The sequence below is a fragment of the Priapulus caudatus genome, unplaced genomic scaffold (genome assembly GCF_000485595.1).
Source record: "Priapulus caudatus unplaced genomic scaffold, Priapulus_caudatus-5.0.1 Scaffold509, whole genome shotgun sequence".
Taxonomy (NCBI): Eukaryota; Metazoa; Priapulida; class Priapulimorpha; order Priapulimorphida; family Priapulidae; genus Priapulus; species Priapulus caudatus.
Window position 1 is genome coordinate 5719 of NW_014577570.1, and position 25484 is coordinate 31202.

At 43.0% G+C, this 25484-nt stretch overlaps 1 protein-coding gene and 1 long non-coding RNA gene across 4 annotated transcripts in view; both read right to left on the bottom strand.

Moving 5' to 3' along the window:
• Window positions 1-21812, bottom strand: part of LOC106811149 (protein FAM49B-like) — a 25282-nt gene extending 3470 nt beyond the window's left edge. Inside the window, exons 1-6 of one of the 3 annotated variants that reach the window (XM_014814689.1) lie at window positions 21714-21786; window positions 12754-12830; window positions 4514-4635; window positions 3695-3800; window positions 2542-2678; window positions 1671-1745 (exon numbers count right to left, since the gene is read on the bottom strand). In XM_014814689.1, the coding sequence (XP_014670175.1) occupies window positions 1671-1745; window positions 2542-2678; window positions 3695-3800; window positions 4514-4635; window positions 12754-12823 (510 nt within the window). In that variant the 5' untranslated portion in view covers window positions 12824-12830; window positions 21714-21786. Of the gene's footprint in view, window positions 1-1670; window positions 1746-2541; window positions 2679-3694; window positions 3801-4513; window positions 4636-12753; window positions 12842-21713 lie in introns of all 3 variants that reach the window. The other 2 variants (XM_014814688.1, XM_014814687.1) reach the window with 2 other exon arrangements.
• Window positions 21813-22112: 300 nt separating this feature from the next.
• The window catches only part of LOC106811151, a 4326-nt gene continuing 954 nt past the window's right edge, over window positions 22113-25484 (bottom strand). Inside the window, exon 3 of the long non-coding RNA XR_001394110.1 lies at window positions 22113-24833. This is a non-coding gene — a long non-coding RNA (uncharacterized LOC106811151). The remainder of the gene's footprint in view (window positions 24834-25484) is intronic.

The window sequence follows — 25484 nt, forward strand, 5'->3', positions numbered from 1 at the left end:
ACTGTGCTAGTGTGAATAGAGGTAGTGCAGTGCTGTGCTAGTGGTGTGGGGGAGGAGAACATGGGAGAGGTAGTGCGTGACTGTGCTAGTGTGAATAGAGGTAGTGCAGTGCTGTGCTAGTGGTGTGGGGGAGGAGAACACAGAGACACGTCGCTGAGATACAGAGACGTAGATATTAGAGCTGAGACACAGAGACACGTCGCTGAGACACAGAGACGTAGATATTAGAGCTGAGACACAGAGACACGTCGCTGAGATACAGAGACGTAGATGTTAGAGCTGAGACACAGAGACATAGATATTAGAGCTGAGACACAGAGACACGTCGCTGAGACACATCGCTGAGACACAGAGACGTAGATAGCAGAGCTGAGACATAGAGATGCAAATGAGAAATAGAGCATAGAGAGTAGAGTTGAGACAATGATAGTCACAAATGAGATATAGACATAAGAGCATAGATGGTAGAATTGAGACAGAAACGTAGTTGAGACACGGAGCATAGAAAATAGAGTTAGACATATAGATCTAGCTAAGATATAGAGACATAGTTTCCCCCCTCCCTCCCTCTCTGCTCCTCTTACTCATCCTCCCCCTGCCCTCTCCCTTTCCTTTATCCTGCTTCTCTCTCTCTCTTGCACTCCCGTTCTTCCTACTCTAGCCACGATCGAACACTTGCAGATTGCTCGAATATAATTTCGAGAACATCCTTCGGGGATCAATAGCAATTCGCCGAGTTTCGCTATCGCGTGCGGGCAATCGCACGACTCGTCGCAACACAAAATTCCTTCGCTTATCAATTCCCAGTGGATGCGCTCGCACCAGCCTCCCTCGCGCGCTGCTGCACCGGAATTGAATCGCTGCGAGCCTGCTCGTCTACGTTGCTGCGGCGTGTGGCAACGATGACTACTCCCCCCCCCCCTCGCACGCCCCTCCCCTGCCCGCCTTCCATCACCTCAACCGCCCGCCCGCCTTCCCCCTCCCCGCCCTCGCCTGCCCCCCTCCTCGTCCTCGCCCGCCCTCCCTCCCCTCCCCCTCCTGCCCGGTGACTACTGTACATCTCGTTCGCCTAGTGCGCGCCGGTGGATAACCTGTGATGTCTGATAGATAACGACAGGAGGGAAGCAAACACGCGCACGACGGGAGGCCGACGACATGTGAGCCGTGAGCGCGACTCGTCTGCTAGACGCTCATCCGCGCGGACAGACGACTGCCGGGAAGCGAACGCGAGGGCTACTCGGTAAATAGAACGGGTGCTCACCCTCGCATGGGGGCGATCTCTGAAGCTACCAACCACTGCAGAGGACATGCCACAGCGGGCGCATGTAAACTTTTGATTTAGAGAGAGGGAGTGTGTAACCAAAAGAGGGGTCTGCAGTCTGAACATTAGAACTAATAATAGAGTTGACGCACAAAATTTATCGAAATGCCTGCTGGAATGACATAAACTATCGTTTGCTGTACATTAAATACCAAATGATCTACTGTACCCCAACACTGAGAGAAATAGCGTATTCAATATTCTACAATTCGTGGTAATGTATGGCAGACTTTTCAAAGAGTCACACTGATTCCCGTTTAAGTCAATTCAGAAAGATAAACGGCAAAAAAACGTGGAAGTTTTGACCCCGTGTTAATTTCGACCCCTGGATTGCTGAGATGCCACTTACAATGTTGGTCATGCGTGATCGGCTCACGGTACGTCGGTAGTAGCTGAAGTCATTCTGCACAGCAGGATTTCTCATCTGTAACATCAAGCATGGGCTTAAATTGACTACGTCACGAATTTTCTATGGTGTATATTTGTAAAAATTTTGTTGCCATTTTTTTACATTAAAAGTAAGTACAGGAACTAACAGGACTAAATGTATCCTCAAATTCTTAGATGATAAGATAGATGATTCACTTGTTTCTCAACTAGTGAAAAATCCACAAAACCTGGATGATTTGATATTATGATCCTGACATGAATTGCTTGCTATGGGCTATGTATGAGTCACGAGTGTATGTTTACTTCAAACAATATAGTAAAATAGGAAGTATAATGCAGCAATTTAACCACAAAAAGTGAACAGAATTACTTACATTTTGTGAAAAAGTGGACATAATTTTTTTACTTTCCCTAATTACGGTGACGTAATCACTTTAAACAAACAGGAGTCAGCAAAGTGCCTGCAAGCACCACACCACCATTCGTCGAATGACAACGACTATGTACACAAAAATCGCAATCTATAATACATGTTGAAAACGTTTTTTCTTAAATTCGTGAAAAGACTCCCACTTTCCCCTCCACCCCAAGAAATTTCTGGTTAATTACACTGAGGAACTGCTAGTAATGCAACTATGAATATAGTTCTTTATTTTTAATGATAAACTCATCTTAAAATACAGGGAACTTTCCCCTTACGTGCCCTTACGTCACCGAATTTCAGCGTGAAGCGGACGACGTCCACAAAGAGAGAAAGAGCACGTGCAATGGTTCTAATTCAAAAAGGAAATGCTAAAAGAAGAAAAGGGTGAAGTTTTCCCTCTACGTGCCTTTAGGTCATCGAATTTCAGTGTGAAGTGGATGATCTCGGCGAACTGTTTGGCTAGAGCCTGCTGCTGCTCAAGATGTTCGTGTGGCGTCAGTGACCCACTGCACAGATCCCATAGTAGCCTCGGAACAACAACCTCTGTGAGCGGAGAATACAAGATACGGTCGTCATCGAGTGCACAGTGCCACCTAGCGTGGTTCGAACCTCACTGCAAATGCAAGGTGGCTAGCTCACGGGAAAGAGCCACGTAGAGTGTGAAGTCTGTAACAGCAGCTACATGCTTGGAACTACAGCAAGGTAACAGCAAAGAACAACGGATAGGAAGTGTAGTTAGGGCTATAATTCTGGTTAAGGTTAGGGTCAGCCACAAAAGTTAGGGTTGGGGTCAGGGTCAGAAATTAAGATTAGGGTAAGAGTTCACATCAGGGATAAGGCTATAATACACATTACGGATAGGGTCGGCAATAAAGATTAGAGTTAGGGTTACAGGGTTCTCCAAGCTTTTTCCTTATAGCATGGCGGGTGCTGCCTTTACGGTCCTAGTTGCAAATCGCCGAAGGCGGTTTGCATGCTAGGGGGGTCCGGGGGCTATGATATTTAAAGTGGCGGGTGCATTTTAGGATGGCGAGGCTCGACGATAGCCTGGCGGGGGGTATCGTCTGGCGGGCCGCCAGGCTATAAGTGCTCTTGGAGAAGGAACAAAGGTTAGGGTTACAGCTAGGGTCAGGAATGATGGCTATGAATCATGATTAGAGATAGGGTTCGGGTTAAGAAATAAGTTTGCCTTCCGTTTGATTTCAGTTATACCTGTTATGGAGTTCATACTCGATACCAAGAGGTTAGATGATGTACCACACTACGAGTTGCATTATATGAGCTTATATATCAGCATACAATTATTAGCAATGTGAAGATGATTGATTAGAAGCAATGCAGCCACAACCATATATAATAGACATGGTCGGCAAAAACGAATTAACTCGGAAAACACGTATTATCATGATTCTCTGATTTACTTATCTAAAATAAAAGCACCAAAGATGGAGGAGATGAGGGGAAGAGAGAGGACGAGGAAGTTGGAAGGAGGGAGGGAAGAGTTCGAGGGCTACCATGAAGAGGGACGTCAGCAGGCAGGGGAGAGGGTTGATACAAACCTAGCTTCAGAGAGAACTCATAGTAGTTCTTTAGACGCGAGACGAGAGGAAGAACTTTCTGCCATGCCCTGTCCTGGTGGCCTTCATCCGTCGGTTTCGCTATTGCCTGAAACAATAGCGTTCGCTTTTTTCATGCTGGGAGTTTAAACGGTTTAACCTGACTTACCCTACGCGAAAAACTCTCGTCTAAGTTAACGCAAAACACAGTAACTACTGAGCTCCCTAGCGAACTACTGTGTGCTGCCGGCAACAGTTAGCCTTTAGTAGCATCACTGTTCCAGACAAGCGCTCGCAATTGCGTACAGTGGAGATCACGATTCAACGTAAAAAACACGATTTTTAACAATGTCGCGGGTGCTATTTTGGCGTGATACAGTACGCTTCTGTGAGGTGAACACCAACACTTCTCTGCTTGATTAAAAGTGGCAGCCTTGATTTTAAAATATAGTTCGATGCTCATGCATGAAATACATTACAGAAAAGTTACTTAAACCTCAATGCCGACACATTTACACTTCAGATATTCCTGAGAAGATGGTAGATACCACATTGGCAACATAAACAGCCGTGCAACCTCTCATGTTCTCCTCCCCCACACCACTAGCACAGTCACTGCACTACCTCTCCCATGTTCTCCTCCCCCACACCACTAGCACAGTCACTGCACTACCTCTCCCATGTTCTCCTCCCCCACACCACTAGCACAGACACTGCACTACCTCTCCCATTGTTTCTCCTCCCCCACACCACTAGCACAGTCACTGCACTACCTCTCCCATGTTCTCCTCCCCCACACCACTAGCATGGATGCTGTGTTACCTCTCGTATTTCATTGATGGCACCCTTGTACTGCTGCAGGTCTAGCAGTACTGTGTCAGCATGCCGCAGTACCGCGTCCACCACGTAGAAAGTCTCTCGCTCAATCTCTGTAGGCGCAGCATCTGCAGAAGACCCGAGCAAGTTGCACCACATGACGACAATCACCACAATCTTCAGAACGACGGCCATGATGATCGCCACAGCAATCACTGTAATGGTTGCCACGACAGTCACCGTGATGATCGGCACGACAATCACCACGATGATCGCCACGGCAATCACCGTGACAATCGCCACGACAATCACCGTGACGATCGCCACGACAGTCACCATGAGGATCGCCACGACAATCACCATGACGATCGCCACGACAGTCACCGTGATGATCGGCACGACAATCACCACGATGATCGCCACCGGCAATCACCGTGACAATCGCCACGACAATCACCGTGACGATCGCCACCCACGACAGTCACCATGAGGATCGCCACGACAATCACCATGACGATCGCCACGACAGTCACCATGACGATCGCCATGACAGTCACCATGACAATCGCCACGACAATCACCGTGACGATCGCCACGACAATCCACCGTGACGATCGCACGACAGTCACCATGACGATCGCCCACGACCATGGATCACCATATGATGCATCGCCATAAACACATCACGCATGACGCATCGCCACGACAGTTACCGTGATGATCGCCACGACAGTCACCATGATGATCGCCATAACAATCACCATGATGATCGCCACGACAGTCACCATGGATTGATCGCCATAAGCAATCACCGTGACGATCGTCCACGACAATCACCGTGACGATCGCCACGACAGTCACCATGACGATCGCCACGACAGTCACCATGATGATCGCCATAACAATCACCATGACGATCGCCACGACAGTTACCGTGATGATCGCCCACGAAAATCACGTTGATGATTACCATGACAGTCACCGTGACGATCGGCACACAACAATCATCATGATGATTCGCCACGACAGTCACCATGATGGTTGCCACGACAATCACCATGATGGTTGCCATGACAATCACCATGACAATCGCCACAACAAGCGCCACGATGATAACCACGACAATGGCACAAAAACGTAGCGACTCAATGCCGCCAGGTTTTTCTCTCGTCACATTGGTGTCTAGATACCTTGAAATCACACGAACGATGCCACACAATAAAATTCATCGGACATAATTAAGCATGAACTGCATTTTAGTTTATCACATTGGTTTTTAGAACCTGACAAAATTACCTCTAAAAGAAAAATTAATTTTATCATCCATCAGAGTACTCACTTTCGAAATCGACAAATATGTCTGGCTTTGGCAGTTCCTCTGCGGGTCAGTAGCCTGAGCAAATTACCCACTTCAAAACTGAAATGCAACTGGCAACAGAAATAGGGAACATATTTGCATGCCAAAATATGTTAGGCAGTGTCTTAAACGACGGACCCGGTTTTGGAGTCTTGAAAATAAAACAACCGGCTCTCTTCTCTGATTGGTCAGTTTCGAACATAACAGGACAAATATATAATAGGACAATGTTTAATGCAAAACATTAAAGAAATATATTTAATTCCGAACATAAACAAAAGTTACAGAACAAATAAATGCAGAAACAAATAAAATACAAAAAATCACAAAGCAGAGAAAAATACAAACGTCTTATGGGGTTCGAACACGGTCCTTCACTATCAGTATCACGAAGCGAAAGCTCTACCACTGAGCACTCAGACCTACTTGAAAGTAGTGGATAATACCTAACCCTAACCCTAATCCTAACCCTATCCCTGATTCTAAAATAAAATAAATTAGCCAAAAATAATATTAAATAAAATAAATAAGTGACAAAATTAGCAATCCAGAGAAGAGAGCCGGTTGTTTAGTTTTCAGGGACTCTGAAACCGGATCCGGTTGTTTAGACACTTCCAAATATGTATGAAAAATATAGTTAAAACGTTATAGTGCGCACATCACTACAAATATACCATCTATCCTAAACTAGATCATACAAATTGTGCTGCTCGGGGATACATCAATTATAAAAGCCAAGGTGTTAAAGCAATGATTCTCATGTTTTTCACCAACCGTTTTCATATTTTATCAATCGTTCTGATATTTAACATTTCCTTCGCATGATGCCAAATGTATATAGTAAGGCTTAACATGTCATAGAATACTTATCACAATTCTTCTTTCACCAATATGTGCACCCCATTCTGCATTTCAAATGAGTTTGTTTACATATATGTCAACAGCCTAGTGCTTGAATTTTGCTCTCGTGAGACCGGAAACCCTGTCTCTACACTAGGTTAATTACCTTTATGTACATTTTGATATAGGTACCAGCTATAAATATTTGTGTCAAGTGCTTAACTACGTACGCTTCCATTGTGGGACCATTTTGAACATTACATTATCGCCGAATCTCATGATAGCGGGCAGGACGTTTTGGTGTTCATCTGCTGTTTTTATAGCCTATAACAGGTAGGAACTCATAAATAATTTGGTCAAGGATAGAATTTGATGTCCAGGACGGTGATAGGATAGGATAATGTTTATTACTGGAATGCTCTCTACCTTGAGCCCAATAATTTTTTATTCTAAAAGGATTAGCACATTTACGCTGAAAATGAGTATAAATTTGTCCAAATTTATTTTTTGGGTTTATTTGAGAATAATCGTTTTAAAATACCTTACGACTTATTCATGTAAAACGATGCTTCTCTACTTTTCAATCGTTATATTTATTCAAACATCCCTGGCTATATCTATAAATTACGTGGAAAGGCTAATAAACAATATTTAGTAAATATTCTTTATTTAAATTAAAACAATTTACGCTTGTCTTAGCACAGTAACACTGAGTAAGGTCAGTATAATCAAACAGGTGCAAATCCACTTTAGGCACCTTAGGTATCACAAAGTGCTGCACAGATTTCGTGTTATCAATCACAACTGTATGCACAGACTTTCCATGTATATCCAGGAATGATGCAAAACCCTAAGCCTAAGTCATTAAAGTTGCTAGTTAACCTGGCTCTTAGTATCACGAAGTGTGTTAGGGCAGGGAATAATTTTCCCGTATCGCATCGCATTCGCGATGTATTTTCAGCCATTTGCTACGCATATTTTTTATGAATCGCAGTTGTGCGATGCAGCCCATGGCGAGATGTAAACGGAAACATACATGTTTACAATTTACTTTATTCTCGGGCTGCTTTGCCCCGTCATGAAATGCCAGCGTTACGCCGATTTTATTGACTTGTTACACCAAGGCCAACGTGACTTTAAACAATCTTGCACTCCCCCCCCCTCCCCGTACATCAATCAATATGCCGCCAGGCACGTATACACAGCCACGCTGTGCTGGCGCTGCACGCTCTCGCGGGCTGCCCTTTCTTCGGCGACCTTTGATAATAAAGTGAGGATGTCGTGGTCGAGGAGTCGGATAGCCGCCCTTCACAATCGCTAGAACTGTATTTCATCAATGTTTGGATATAATATATAACGTAAGGAACCAACATTTGATTAAAGCTTTAGACAATTATTTTTACTCGCCAACACGCGGCGAGTCAGTTTTAGCTTTTGACTCGCCCGATATATTATTTTCACTCGACATTGGCGGCGGTGCGAGTGCCAAGCTCGCACGCGTTTTAAAACGCTGCCGGGCAGGCGTACAGAATCGCTAGTGTGTCTAAGCTAGCTGTGCCTGTCACAGGCCGACACGATAACAGCCAAGCATGCACTGCGGTGTAAATTTGCACTGTGATTGTCTGAAAAAAATGCTATACAAATTTATCCAATTGCTATGCAAAATTTATTTTGTATAGCACATTTGCTATGCAAATTTTTGGCTGGAAATTGTTCCCTGTAGGGTTAGGGTTAGGGCTGGGGCTAGGGTTTTTGCATCATTCCTTGATATACGGAAGTCTGTGCATCAGTTGATGTAGTCGAGATTCCTCTGACCAATGCCCACACCGACGATTTTGGTAGGATTTGGTGTGGGTTAGGTCAGAGCAACTTGCCTATGCAAAACGTGGAATTTCTCCGATCCCCGCCGAGGATCGCTGTTTTCACGCCTCCAAACTCACAATTGGGGCTATCAATCAAGATCTGACGCACATATATTCGAAACTGGATAACTATATATGCTTGCTCGCGTTGGTAAGTACACTTGTTCCTACTCTTTTACCTTAGTCGTATTTCGATTTAAAAATTTGTTGCTAACATTGTCCCTCCGACATGCATCGGCCATCCATCGTGCATCAACTGCTTTGTGGGATATTTTCCACTAATGCATGTTTCCATGTTGGCCATAGTTTGAACATGATGGTTTGGCACATGATGACACATGATGATTTGAACATGATGTTCCATGTTCCACAAATGGCATGTTTGGCATGTTTCCCACAATGGCAGTTGGATGCCACGATGGATGGCCGATGCATGTCGGAGGACAATGTTAGCCAACAAATTTTTAAATTGAAATAATATTGACCAACGCGAGCAACATCAGGCTCTTGTGTTTAAGGGCGCGCCGTCGGCGCCTCGATTGATCAGGAGAAATCGCGAAAAAATGCGCATCTAAGCATTATCAAACGCATACCTCTCTTCGTGTTTTGTTTTTCATTTAATTTCAACTTATGAACTCGAAGATAAACGGCAAACGGTTTGTAAATATCACGGACATTGCCGGAAGTCGTTCACATGTTTATAACGACAGTTGTAACGCTTACTCACACGGCAGCTCTTCATCAATTCATCCGCTCATATCATTTATTTATCACCGACGAAAGCTTGACGTTTGTTACTTCTTGGTATTCTTCCGTTACACACTGAACCGTTATACACACTCTCGCCGTCGTAACTCACAAAGCCTACTGCCTGCGTTGACTGCTTTGCCACCCGAAACCCACCCAAAACCAAAACCAAAACCGTCCGGCCTATCATACGCGAGCCATACATGATGAATATGACTGTTACTGTATTCAATTGCTACAGCAGATCGAGACTGGTGATGAAGATGCAGCTGACAATGAAAATTAAAAAGCCTGATTAAGGATTTTAGTGAAGTTTTATTGCAAAACATGTATGTTTTCTTGAAATGAAACTGAAATACCTCAAATTGCCAAAAATGCAAACAAGTGACTGAATGATTATGATGTTGCAAATACTATTAAAGTTTTAATAGTCTGCTTTGAAAAATTGAGTGTTGTTCCTTTTTGACTAAACATGCTAAATGTGTGATTCAAGTTATCCATCAATATGTTCAAGAAGTGATATTTTGTTAGATGAAATAAAAATCACCTAAAAAATGTCCAAATTAAGAGTACAAATGCAGAGCTAATTTTTATCCCAAAATACTGGAAATGGCATTTCATGAAGTCTAGATTTCAATTTTTTTCCCCGAACCCCCCTAGTTTGCCTCGTGACCTGCGGCAAGCCAAGGTGTGTGATTTTTCACTCGCCTGCCTTTTTCAAAACACAAGGACTGAAGCATATATTTAAGTCAGGGGTAGAAATAAGGACAATATGCAAGTTAGCCCGAAGGGCTAGTAAGGTAAGGTTTGTACTAGGCCTTCTGGTTTTCAATTAGCCCTTAAAAGCATGATGTCGATAGTGGTTGCGCGGGAAAATTGTTGATCTTACGAATGCTCCGAGATGCTTTTCGATATGCTTTATATTGTGTATATATTGTGTATTGCTGTATTGAGAGGTTTGTTTATTTACAATCATTTTATTATTAAAACAGCCAGAGTGACTGTGCGTGTGACTATAACACTGTATTAGTGGTCCAGCTGTAGACCATTAGTGGAACAGGTCTTCGATGATGGAGGTTTCCATGTTGATACCAGCACTATAGACGGGTCCCCGACATTCTACATTGTGCTAATTACATGAGAATGAATCTTAGTACGCGAAGACAGCATGCCAGTCTAATCGTTTCCGCAACCGGTCACTTGTGTTAATGTTCCCGCTCGCCAAAAACCGGTTGCTTATAATTTATAAACCGTTACCTATCGTTATTATCTATATGTGCACTCATCTACTCGTCCGGTCATATATGAAACCGTAGAATAAAACCACCCATGGATGTATATTATATATATGGTCACCGGAGATAATTTGATACGGTACAAATATACATACGCGAGTTGCCACATGCACTCTCACACGGACAAATGCAATGCACACGCACACACACGGGCACACACACGCGCACACACGCACGAAGGAACGCATGAACGGGCGATCGCACGCACACGCACGCACGCACGCACGCACACACACACACACACACACATCGCGCTCACGCACACACGTCGCACACACGCGCTCACGCACACACATCGCACACACGCGCTCACGCACACACGTCGCACACACACGCACACACATCGCACACACGTCACGCACACGCGCTCACGCATACACGTCGCACACACGGGCTCACGCACACACATCGCACACACGCGCTCACGCACACACGTCGTACACACGCGCTCACGCACACACATCGCACACACGCGCTCACGCACACACGCCGCACACATGCGCTCACGCACACACGTCGTACATACGCACTCACGCACACACGCCGCACACACACGCACACGCGCTCAGGCACACACGCCGCACATACACACGTCACACACATGCGCTCACGCACACACGTCGCACATACGCGCTCACGCACATCGCGCTCACGCACACACGCGCTCACGCACACACGTGTCATACACGCGCTCCTGCACACACGTCGCACACACGCGCTCACGCACATACGCACACATATCACACACACGCGCTCACGCACACACGTAGCACACACGCACACATGTATGCGCTCACGCACACACGCGCTCGCGCACACACGCGCTCACGCACACACGCGCTCACGCGCTCACGCACACACGTTCATTTCACGAATTACGAAATCTGGTCTGGAATTGTTTACTTGCTTGCCCGACGGGCAAGCCACCCTGGCCTTTAACTAGCCCTTCCAAACAATTACTAGTCCCGGGCTAGCGGCTAATTCGACCCCTGTTAAGTTATCCAGTTTTCGATATATATGCGTCAGATCTTGATTGATAGCCCCAATTGTGAGTTTGGAGCGATGAAACAGCGATCCTCGGCGGGATCGGAGAAATTCCACGTTTTGCATAGGCAAGTTGCTCTGACCTAACCCACACCAAATCCACCAAAATCGTCGGTGTGGGCATTGGTCACAGGAATCTCGGACTACAGTTGATGATACACAGAAATCTGTGCATCACTTCCTGATACCTAAGGTAAGTACTAGTAGTAGTATTAGTAGTAGCAGGAGTAAGATAATATAGGATCCTATCGGCTATAGGCTATATTATCTTACTCCTGGTAGTAGTACTACTACTAGTACTGCTGAGAGGGTCTATGTCCCCCGGGGTACTGACGGAACGTAACCTGGGTACGGTCCGGTATACCGGAACGTACCCTGGTACTATCTAATATGCCGGACCGTACCTCGCCTACTCCACTAACGAGTCTAGGGAGTAACCGTGATGATCGCCACGACAGTCACCATGATGATCGCCATAACAATCACCATGATGATCGCCACGACAGTCACCATGATGATCGCCATAACAATCACCATGATGATCGCCACGACAGTCACCATGATGATCGCCATAACAATCACCGTGACGATCGCCACGACAATCACCGTGACGATCGCCACGACAATCACCGTGACGATCGCCACAACAATCACCATGATGATCGCCATAACAACCACCATGACGATCGCCACGACAGTCACCATGATGATCGCCACGAAAATCACCGTGATGATTACCATGACAGTCACCGTGACGATCGCCACAACAATCATCATGATGATCGCCACGACAGTCACCATGATGGTTGCCACGACAATTACCATGATGGTTGCCATGACAATCCCCATGACAATCGCCACAACAATCGCCACGATGATAACCACGACAATGGCACAAAAACGGTAGCGACTCGATGCCGCCAGGTTTTCTCTCGTCACATTGGTGTCTAGATACCTTGAAATCACACGAACGATGCACACAATAAAATTCATCGGACATAATTAAGCATGAACTGCATTTTAGTTTATCACATTGGTTTTTAGACCTGACAAATTACCTGTAAAAGAAAATTAATTTTATCAATCCATCAGAGTACTCACTTTCGAAATCGACAAATATGTCTGGCTTTGGCAGTTCCTCTCGGGTCAGTAGCCTGAGCAAATTACCCATCTCAAAACTGAAATGCAACTGGCAACAGAAATAGGGAACATATTTGCATGCAAAATATGTAGGCAGTGTCTAAACGACCGGACCCGGTTTTGGAGTCTTGAAAATTAAACAACCGGCTCTCTTCTCTGATTGGTCAGTTTCCGAACATAACAGGACAAATATATAATAGGACAATGTTTAATGCAAAACATAAAGAAATATATTTAATTCCGAACATAAACAAAAGTTACAGAACAAATAAATGCAGAAACAAATAAAATACAAAGAAATACACAAAGCAGAGAAAAATACAAACGTCTTATGGGGTTCGAACACGGTCCTTACTATCAGTATCACGAAGCGAAAGCTCTACCACTGAGCCACTCAGACCTACTTGAAAGTAGTGGATATATACCCTAACCCTAACCCTAATCCTAACCCTATCCCTGATTCTAAAATAAAATAAAATTAGCCAAAAATAATATTAAATAAAATAAATAAGTGACAAAATTAGCCAATCAGAGAAGAGAGCCGGTTGTTTAGTTTTCAGGACTCTGAAACCGGATCCGGTTGTTTAGACACTTCCAAATATGTATGAAAAATATAGTTAAAACGTATAGTGCGCACATCACTACAAATATACCATCTATCCTAAAACTAGATCATAAAATTGTGCTGCTCGGGGATAATCAATTATAAAAGCCAAGGTGTTAAAGCAATGATTTCTCATGTTTTCACCAACCGTTTTCATATTTTATCAATCGTTCTGATATTTAACATTTCTTGCATGATGCCAAATGTATATAGTAAGGCTAACATGTCATAGAATACTATCACAACTTTCTTTCCACCAATATGTGCACCCATCTGCATTTCAAATGAGTTTGTTTACATATATGTCAACAGCCCTAGTGCTTGATTTTTGCTCTCGTGAGACCGGAACCCTGTCTCTACACTAGGTTAATTACCTTTATGTACATTTTGATATAGGTACCAGTCTATAAATATTTGTGTCACGTGTAACTACGTACGCTTCCATTGTGGGACCATTTGAACATTACATTATCGCGAATCTCATGATAGCGGCAGGACGTTTGGTGTTCATCTGCTGTTTTATAGCCTATAACAGTAGGAACTCATAAATAATTTGGTTCAAGGATAGAGATGATGTCCAGGACGGTGATAGGATAGGATAATGTTTATTACTGGACATGCTCTCTACCTGAGCCAATAATTTTTTATTCTAAAAAGGATTAGCAACATTTACGCTGAAAAAGTGAGTATAAATTTGTCCAAATTTATTTTTGGGTTTATTTGAGAAATAATCGTTTTAAAATACCTTACGACTTATCATGTAAAACGATGCTTCTCTACTTTTCACATCGTTATATTTATTCAAACATCCCTGGCTATATCTATAAATTACGTGGAACTAATAAACAATATTTAGTAATATTCTTATTAAATTAAAAACAATTTACGCTTGTCTTAGCACAGTAACTGAGTAAGGTCAGTATAATCAAACAGGTGCAAATCCACTTTAGGCACCTTAGGTATCACAAAGTGCTGCACAGATTTCTGTGTATCATCAACTGATGCACAGACTTTCCATGTATATCAAGGAATGATGCAAAAACCCTAAGCCTAAGTCATAAAGTATAACCTTGGCTTAGGTATCACGAAGTGTGTTAGGGCAGGGAATAATTTTCCCGGTATCGCATCGCAATTCGCGATGTATTTTCAGCATTTGCTACGCATATTTTTTATGGAATCGCAGTTGTGCGATGCAGCCCATGCGAGATGTAAACGGAAACTACATGTTTACAATTTACTTTATTCTCGCGGCTGCTTTGCCCCGTCAATGAAATGCCACGTTACGCCGATTTTATTGACTTGTTAACACAAGGCCAACGTGACTTTTAAACAATCTTGCACTCCCCCCCCCTCCCCGTACATCAATCAATATGCCGCCCCAGGCACGTATACACAGCCACGCTGTGCTGGCGCTGCAGCTCTCGCGGGGCTGCTTTCTTCGGCGACCTTTGATAATATAAAGTGAGGATGTCGGGGTCGAGGATCGGATAGCCCCCTTCACAATCGCTAGAACTGTATTTCATCAATGTTTGGATATATATATAACGTAAGGAACCAACATTTGATTAAAGCTTTAGACAATTATTTTTACTCGCCAACACGGGCGAGTCAGTTTTTAGCTTTGACTCGCCCGATATATTATTTTCACTCGACATTGGCGAGCGGGCGAGTGCCAAGCTCGCACGCTTTTAAACCGCTGCCGGGCAAGCGTACAGAATCGCTAGTGTGTCTAAGCTAGCTGTGCCTGTCACAGGCCGACACGATAAACACCAAGCATGCACGTGCGGTGTAAATTTGCACTGTGATTGTCTGAAAAAATGCTATACAAATTTATCCAATTGCTATGCAAAATTTATTTTGTAGCACATTTGCTATGCAAATTTTTGGCTGGAAATTGTTCCCTGTAGGGTTAGGGTTAGGGCTGGGGCTAGGGTTTTTGCATCATTCCTTGATATACGGAAGTCTGTGCATCAGTTGATGTAGTCGAGATTCCTCTGACCAATGCCACACCGACGATATTTGGTGGATTTGGTGTGGGTTAGGTCAGAGCAACTTGCCTATGCAAAACGTGGAATTTCTCCGATCCCCGCGAGGATCGCTGTTTCATCCGCTCCAAACTCACAATTGGGGCTATCAATCAAGATCTGACGCACATATATCGAAAACTGGATAACTTATATATGCTTGCTCGCGTTGGTAAGTACACTTGTCCTACTCTTTTACCTTAGTCGTATTTCGATTTAAAAATTTGTTGCTAACATTGTCCCTCCGACATGCATCGGCCATCCATCGTGCATCCAACTGCATTGTGGGATATTTTCCCACAATGGCATGTTTCCATGTTGGCCATGTTTGACACATGATGTTTGGCACATGATGACACATGATGATTTGAACATGATGTTCCATGTTCCACAATGGCATGTTTGGCATGTTTCCCACAATGCAGTTGGATGCACGATGGATGGCCGATGCATGTCGGAGGGACAATGTTAGCAACAAATTTTTAAATTGAAATAATATTGACCAACGCGAGCAAGCATCAGTCCTTGTGTTTTAAGGCGCGCCGTCGCGCGCCTCGATTGATCAGGAGAAATGCGAAAAAATGCGCATCTAAGCATTATCAAAACGCATACCTCTCTTCGTGTTTTGTTTTTCATTAATTCAACTTATGAACTCGAAGATAAACGCAAACGGTTGTAAATATCACGGACATTGCCGGAAGTCGGTTCACTGTTTATAACGACAGTTGTAACGCTATCTATACCAACGGCAGTCTTTAACATCAATTCATCCGCTCATCATTTATTTTATCACCGACGAAAGCTTGACGTATTTGTTGACTCTGGTATTCTTCCGTTACACACTGAACCGTATACACACCTCCGACCGTCGTAACTCACAAGCCTACTGCCTGCGTTGACTGCTTTGCACCGAACCCACCCAAAACCAAACAACAACCGTCCGGCCTATCATACGCGAGCCATACATGATGAATATGACTGTTACTGTATTCAATTGCTACAGCAGCAGATCGAGACTGGTGATGAAGATGCAGCTGACAATGAAATTAAAAAGCCTGATTAAGGATTTTAGTGAAGTTTTTATTGCAAAACATGTATGTTTTCTTGAAATGAAACTGAAATACCTCAAATTGCCAAAAATGCAACAGTGACTGAATGATTATGATGTTGCAAATACTATTAAAGTTTTAATAGTCTGCTTTGAAATTGAGTGTTGTTCCTTTTTGACTAAACATGCTTAATGTGTGATTCAAGTTATCCATCAATATGTTCAAGAAGTTGATATTTTGTTAGATGAAATAAAAATCACCTAAAAATGTCCAAATTAAGAGTACAAATGCAGAGTAATTTTTATCCCAAAATACTGGAAATGGCATTTCATGAAGTCTAGATTTCAATTTTTTTTCCCCGAACCCCCTTAGTTTGCCTCGTGACCTGCGGCAGCCAAGGTGTGTGATTTTTCACTCGCCTGCCTTTTTCAACACCAAGGACTGAAGCATATATTTACAGTCAGGGGGTAGAAATAAGGACAATATGCAAGTTAGCCGAAGGGCTAGTAAGGTAAGGTTTGTACTAGGCCTTCTGGTTTTCAATTAGCCCTTAAAAGCATGATGTCGGATAGTGGTTGCGCCGGGAAATTGTTGATCTTACGAATGCTCGAGATGCTTTCGATATGCTTTATATTGTGTATATATTGTGTATTGCTGTATTGAGAGGTTGTTTATTTACAATCATTTTATTATTAAACAGCCAGAGTTGGGACTGTGCGTGTGACCTCAATAAATTACACCTCTGCAATATGTTTAGTGGGTGCAGCTAGTATGCCGATTAGTGGGATAGTCTTTAGGTCTTTTTCGTCGTGAATGAGAAGTGATTTCCATTAGTGCTGATACCGCCGCTAATAGTCGAGTTTGATTTATTCCCGTGACATTCTTAATGCCGTTTCGGACTCTCTAGGTGTTATTCTTCTTAATATTTCATTATTTAATAGCTATTACCCGTCTCCAGACGGGTTTGAGTGGCGTCTTTGATTTGAGGGATGCGGTTTAACATTTTTATCTCTCACTTTAGTGAGGGATGTTATTTACAGTAAACGGAAAATTATTTTGGATGTTTAAGTTAGTCGCTTAGGTTAAGGTCCATAATGAGTACAATAATTATTTACTCCCTTTAAGAATACGCGAAGACAGCATTGTCAACGCTTATCAAATTTTCACGTTAATTACGAGCGAAACACTGGGGTGTCGATTGTGTTAATGTTCCCGCTCGCGCGCAAGATGAATATCCACGGTAGTATGTGCTCATATATTTCAAATTTATACATAATATCTTCGTTTATTCATTATTTTGTGATATTATACTTATACTATATGTGTGCCCTCGATTATAGAACGCTCAATTACATCAATCAAATTTAAAAAAAGCAAAATGCATTGTTATAGTAGTTTTGTGAAGACTATTTTCTTTGAGTCATGTGGACAGCTGTGAGGCAGTGTCTGTTTGCTACACTCGTGTCACACTTGTTGGATTCAAGTAAGTTTGGATGTCGTCACACAATGCGATGTGTCCACACATCGAGTTAGTCATCACACTTTAGACCCATATAGTCAGTAGGAGCAACGTCGCGCATAGTCGTGCATGAACGGGGCGTGGTCTTGGGCTCGGCAGCATGAATCGAGCTATTACCAACGGGCCAACACGAGCTTGGAATAGACAACACGCACAGCTGACAGCGGTTCTAGGTTAGGCATACAGTTTCTTTAACGGGTTGAGCATATCTGTAGCATACGCGTAATAACACAAACACACACAATTACAACAGGGGAACGGTGTATTCAGCAAATAGAACAGTCGCTGACTAAAACTCATGTGGTGACTCGTGTTTTCTTAATTTTTCTGCTCTCATTCAGCATGATTCAGTGGAGTGGTCTTGCTTTTGTTTTGTGATTGGTTTTGTTTATACACCGCAGCCGCAATGTCTTTGGTGTGTGCGTGTGCGTGGCCCGGATGCCATTAGTATGATGGTGTGCGAGAAATGGAATTACTATTAGAGGTGGAGATTTCGGGGTTCTGGCTGCGGAGTATGCAGAACGGCGGCGTTAATGCGCGTCGTGCGCATAATTTTAGTCTGTTTGGTGCGATTTTAGTTTTTGTATATTGTACGCTTGGGCTCTAACAGTTATCTCATGAGTTACCGGACTGTGTGAATATTATACAAAACCGATCTCATGGTGCTGCTCAGTATTTTTAATATTTTACTCTGACGTAAGCTGTTGAGATTGGAGAGTTTTCATTCATTCGCTCGCTACAATATTTATATCTCATAACTACCGGCTGAGTTGCACATAGCCTTTACTCCTCACACAGACAAACTCATGGTCAATTGCACGCCACATCAGCACTCGGTGCTACACACAACGTTAGGCGCGCACTACCATCAGCACGTCGAAGCGAACGGCTTAGTGGAGGGATTGAAGGACGCGACGAGTCGCGACTGCACATCGGCATACCGGCAACGCATGGTCATCTCACACACGCATCACACACGATAACACATGCGCGCGGTCACGCAGACACGTCTTTTCTTACAGCACAGCTCGTTTCACCGGGAGGGCACACATCGACGTCACGCCGATGGGACGTGTACATACGTCCGTTCACCACAATTCACGCAACAACCACCATCGCGCGACGACCAGTTATGAACCCCGCTTACATCGAGCCGGTTCTATCTCGCGGATGATAGTGATCGCTACACATCACGGCGCTTCACGCACACACACTCAGCCCACACAGCGCTCAGTGACAGACACGTCGATACACATACTAGGCCGGTCATCAGACCGTGCAGCGACACATCAGTCACACACTGCGATATTCACAGCATACACTGGACTCCGTCCAGCATATGCGCTCACGCTACACACGTCGTACTACGAGCTACTCATACCTGCACATACTCGCGTGCACTCAGCATCACTCAGCGATTAGTCTAAGGCCACACAGCCCTGTGACAGACCAGATTTTCGAGCATACGTCATACACATGTGCTAGTAATCACAGACTGGATAAGCGTTCGCACGCATGACTTTCGCCTCTTCTGCACACGTGGCGCCGCGCACACATCGGCAGCTCACGCACACGACCGGATGTCTCATACTTACGCGCTTCGTGCAGACACTTCGTTCGGGCATCAGCGAGTTGCGCGCGTCTCAACGCACTTGATACGGCCACACATTTACTTTGACACAATAATCGCAAACGTGGCGAGCTCTCCGTCACCCCAGCAATCGTTTCGCGGACGCAAGCAACATGTACTCTCTGTCGTTCTCTTCATCGCACACTCCAACTGCCTCCAATATGGCCGCGCTATGTTCACCAGCTCGCTCAACGGCATCACCTGACGCTCATAGTCACTATATTCGCGTGCAACAACGCGTCTGCAGCGACATACAGTCTCATTAATTGTGCTTACAGGTGTACAGACTTTTATTCAGTAGCGAATCTTTAGGGCGTCTGTGGGTGACATAAAGTGATTTAGTTTTATGAGATTGGCGCCTAGCTACTGGTCAATGACGCACGAGCAGCGCCTGGCTTTCGCTCTTTTCGTAAACTGGATCGGGCTCCTTGCAAAAACAATTACCTTAGCAAATGTCGGCTGGATAACAATTTCCAGACCAGCTAGTTTTTCGTAATAAATTCGCCTTCGCAGCATGTTAAGTATCTGGCAGTAATTTCGTCGACGTATATATGCGTCAGATCTTTGATTGATAGCCCCTTATTAATTGTGGTTTTGGGACGATGAATACTCAGCGATCCTCTTTGGCCATTTAAAACTCGGCGATCGGGATGAAATTCCACCGTTTTTGCATAGGCAATGTTTGCTCTGATCCTTAACCCACACCAAATTCCGAACCAAAATCGTCGTTTGTGGGGCGATTGGTCACAGGAATTCTCGGACTACAGTTGAGTGATTACACATGAAATCTGTGCATCACTTCTGATACCTAAGGTAAGTACTAGTAGTAGTAGTAGTATTAGCAGTAGCAGGAGTAAGATAATATAGAATCCTATCGGCTATAGGCTATATTATCTTACTCCTGGTAGTAGTACTACTACTAGTACTGCTGAGAGGGTCTATGTCCCCCGGGGTACTGACGGAACGTAACCTGGGTACGGTCCGGTATACCGAAACGTACCCTGGTACTATCTAATATGCCGGACCGTACCTCGCCTACTCCACTAACGAGTCTAGGGAGTCGCCTACTGTAAACAGGGATGCGAGTTCATGTAGAAATGATGAAGAAGATCCAAACTTGTGGTAATTAAACTGTACAACCTTTAATACTCATAAACTGTGTAGCCACCTCATCAAACAATCGCACAAACAGACAAAGAACGCGCACACGCGCATACGCGCGTGTGCTCAGCTCCGCGGCCAGAACCCCAATCTCCCTCCTATAGTATTACATCTCTCCCTATATATTCGCCCAAAACTCCCTACATCTTGAGCACACATGTCACCCGTTTTGTCCAGTTCCAACCGTTCCCCTCATTTAACAATCACCCTAGAAACTGCCTAACCTAGAACCCGCTTATCCAACTCCCTGTAACATCAATGCCGCCGCCCAATATGCGCGACGTTCTGTCTAGCTAGACTATATGGCTAAAACAACTACCAGTCTAGCTCCACGCACTAATCCATGTGACACGTGCAAAAGACATGTTACACTACGCCTACTCCCTAACCCTAACCCCAACCCAACCCTAACCCTAACCATATCAAATAGTGACCAGGGTACGTTCCGGTATATTACCGGACCGTACCCAGGGTACGTTCCGGCAGTACCCTGGGGAACCTAGACCCTATGAGCACTAGTACTAGTAGTAGTACTAGTAGTAGTACTAGTAGTACTAGTACTAGTACTAGTAGTCATTTGCCATTTGGGTGCTTACCTGGTGTGTCATTTGACCAAGATAATTTATCGTTTAGCAAAATTGAACGAAAACAATTATACAAACGCTGTCGTCGATTGGCTAAAAGTTAGGAGCAAGAATCCTATTCCTAGCCTAGGCTTAGTCAAGTTATTGAAATTTTGTCATACCGTAGGGCCTACGTAGGCCTACAAGTTACAACTTACAAGTACAAATCCTAGAATTCGGAATTCTACGAAACGCCGGGAAGCAACAGCAGCTATGAATAGCGATTCATCAAAAAGGCAACGGCTTACACAAGATACAGTGACATGCATATTTATCTTTGCTAAAACTAAGAAAAATAATGAACGACTTACGGTAAATGAAAGTTACCGTTTTTCCAATCGGTCGCAAAGTTTAGTGATTAATCGGACGCCATTACGCGAACGCTGTCACTTGTTTTCCCTTCTGTATGCTGTTGCATCGTACGCCCTAACGTTGAGTCATTCAAACCTCAGATTCAAACCACGCCCATCTCGAGTCACTGTCACAGTGTCACACTGTCACAGCCACATTATAGCAAGCATACTTAATGAGCTCTATATACAGCTAGCTATATACATTTAAAATCTATTCCTGATTCAACACTTCTTGTGTAACATCTAAATGTCTTCCGATGATAATTAATTCAGAGTGAAATCATTAATCATGGCTAATAAATAGATTATTTTTATGCAGCAATAACACGCAAGAAACATACACAAAACATAATCGCATATGCCGCATATTCTTTATTACCATGTAAATATTCGTTTACTGTACAGTCAGTACTGTACTGATTACTGCATGTATTTCATTTATATGTGTCTAACATATATATTTTGTACATAACTTCATGTCTGTCGCTTGTTCTATTGCCAATTATGTTCAATTTTGTTTCTTTATATTATTATCATACAAACATTTTGTTCAAATATTTCTCATCATACATCTTATTCTTATGACAGATGCCTGTATACTTAAATAATTTCTCTATGGGTTGGCTGACTAGATGACCGTATGGTCTTTTCGCCATCTCTTCACTGTACGTTAATTATTTACATTTTGTGAAAAAAATTCGTGCATCTGCTGATATTGAAAGTGATAAAATAAACTATTATATCTTATATCTTATATCGTGAACAGTAAATATTTATGAGTGAACAGCAGTAAACAGCACTATATTCGGATAATGCGGCCTTATATATGCAACTGTACACATGTAACACTGCATACAAAAATGTAAAAATATCACGACCGTACGTGGTGCACGATCGATAACGGGAAGGTCAACCTTCCATGACATCACAACAATATATATGTGCAAAAATATAGAAATTTAACCACACGCGACTAAAAGCCATAGTTATGCAATCGAAATACGCGTGTAACGGGAAGTAATCCATGCCATGCCGAAGGGACGGTTGCCGCCGTGGACACAGCAGGCGCGGTTACGTGACGCGCTCTAGGTTTAATGATATGATATATGTAAACAATCGCATTTGAAATGCAGATCGGTGCCTATATTGGTATAGAAAGAATGGTGTGCGAGTGTTCTATGACATGTTAGCCTTAATAATATAGATTTGGCTTTATGCAAGGGTCAAGGAGTACCTACCGGTAAGTATCAGAACGGTTGAGAAAATATATGAAAACGGTTAGTAATAATTAATATGATAAATCTTCGCTTTAAGTTTTATATTACCTTTAAAATTATAAAAACTGCTTAATACAGATTTTGATTATATTGATAATATGGATTGAAAATTTGTGCAAGTAAAATACCAAACCCTGACGCGCTTTTTTACAGCAATGTGTTACAATTAAAACGAGTGTGAAATAAAAATTATTGTTGTAACGATATAGAAATATCCATTTACACATCGGCTGGTGTGGCAGAAATCAAAACGGAGAAATTAGCGCATTTCTACTTTTTACAGTGATCGACCGCCTGTCCAGAATGGGTGAACGTAAGTGATCGAAGCATCTACTGTTAGTACTCACTGCGATATATTCATGACTAACTGAAACCACTAAATTGGTAAAATGTTCTCAGCACCTTGAGAAATTGTGAGAAATTCCGCGGTTACCCTCGCATTTTTTAATAGAAACGCGCGAACGCTGCGTACTGCATGAGGTCACTAATGTACCCGGGCTATGTAACGGGGCGTAAATGCTACTTTCGACCGCGCGGCAATTTTGACTAGCACTGACAGTGGACGGCTGTAGGAAAGCCTGATGCTGAAAGATTTTACCATGAATAGGCTAGTTTGATCATGTCTCTGGCGTCATCAGTATATGTGTGTTTAAATGGCTACGGCACACTATAGACACGTACGCGGGCATTCACAACGCTTTGAAAATTTGTTCGTTCACATGCATCGTTCTATAGATGAAGTAACATAAAAATGTGCAGAGGTGGCACGTAGTGTTAGCCATCGAATACGAATGAAAATAAAAAAATCAATGCATTTTCGCATAATTTAGCCCTGAGTGTATGCTTATTGCACTTTATTTAGGTAATCTTGCTCTATGCAATTGTTTATTTTTAATACTGCTTGCGCAAATGGTCAAACACCACGACCTATGATCATAAAACATGGATTCAAAGAATACCAGTCTTCCATGATCTTGCCAATGTAAAAGGATTACAGAAGCTCACGGTTATCAAATCTAAATGAGTTTTATCTCTTGCAATTTTCGTATTTTTCTTATCCAATGCGCTATATATGATTCTAAGTACCTAATTACACATTAAAAGAACACAGTGTGATAAAAATTCATTACACAACCAAGATAGGAAGCAGGCACGTAGATATGAGCTGAATAGTCGAATCGCGGAACGTATAGAATCTAATAAAGAAATCGAAATTCAGACATACCCGACCTAATACTCATAATTACATAGCAATAGCAATACAAATAACGGGGAGCAATACACATGGAACGCTGTGCGCTTTATCGCTTGCGGTTTGTAGCGATATAATCTATATAGGTACAATCATAGATACAATCTATAGGTATAATCTCTCTCTCTCTCTCTCTCTCTACTATATATATATATATATATATATATATATATAATTATGATCTTTTGATATAAATTCGAATAATTGATTATATAGTTGGCATTTAATTAACTAATTCATCTTTGTGGTCCGCGGCTTATTAGACGATTCCTGGTCTTTTCGTCACTCCAACATTTAACAGTGTTATTTTTCCACACTACTGCACTGAAATGTTTTTTAACGCAATTACGTTGGAACTGAATTCAGAGCAAGTTTTGTACAAGCGTTACATGCAGCGACCGTATGCGCCTCTGCTTCCAAATATGGCGTCCTCGTGCGCGTGAGCGTTGATGGGTTGGCAGCTGGTTGAGATCACACAGGGACACATCCACGGCATATCGCGTTTCAGGGAGCAGAACTGATTTAACATGCGCAGAGGACTGCACACACCTGTAAGAATGGCGACACCGAAAATAGTTTTCGATAAATATAGAAATTGTATAAAACATAAATATATATAAGTAAGAAAAACTTATAGATAGGGTTTGCATCCGGGACAGAGCTATATACGAGCTTATGAGTTGCTCGCTTTCGAGAAGTGTGAGCAAGCGAAAGAGGGCACAAGGAAAGGGAAAAAGATAGAGAAGGAGGAAGTGAAGGGAAGAGGAGTGTATCAAGAAAGGACGATGGGAAAATGGAAGATAATAAAGGGGGGATGAAGTGAAGAGGGGGAGAAAGAATGCCAGAGAGAAGGAGAGAGAGGTATGAGTTGGGGACAGAAAGAAGAGGGGAATGAAAAAAACAGGAGAGAGGGAGGGAGAGAAAGTGAGAGAGAAAGATATATTTATATATTTATATATATATGAATTATATATAATCACTAAATAATCACCTGAAAATTCTATAAAGATGAAAGCGCTTGTGCATGTAAAACTAAATGTCGGATTCTTCTTTTTTTTAATATAACAACTGACTATCGTGCAACCTAAGAACTTTTTTACTATATATAATTATATATATATATATATATATATAGAGAGAGAGAGAGAGAGAGAGAGAGAGAGAGAGAGAGAAGAAGAGAAGAAGAGAGAGAGTAGAGAC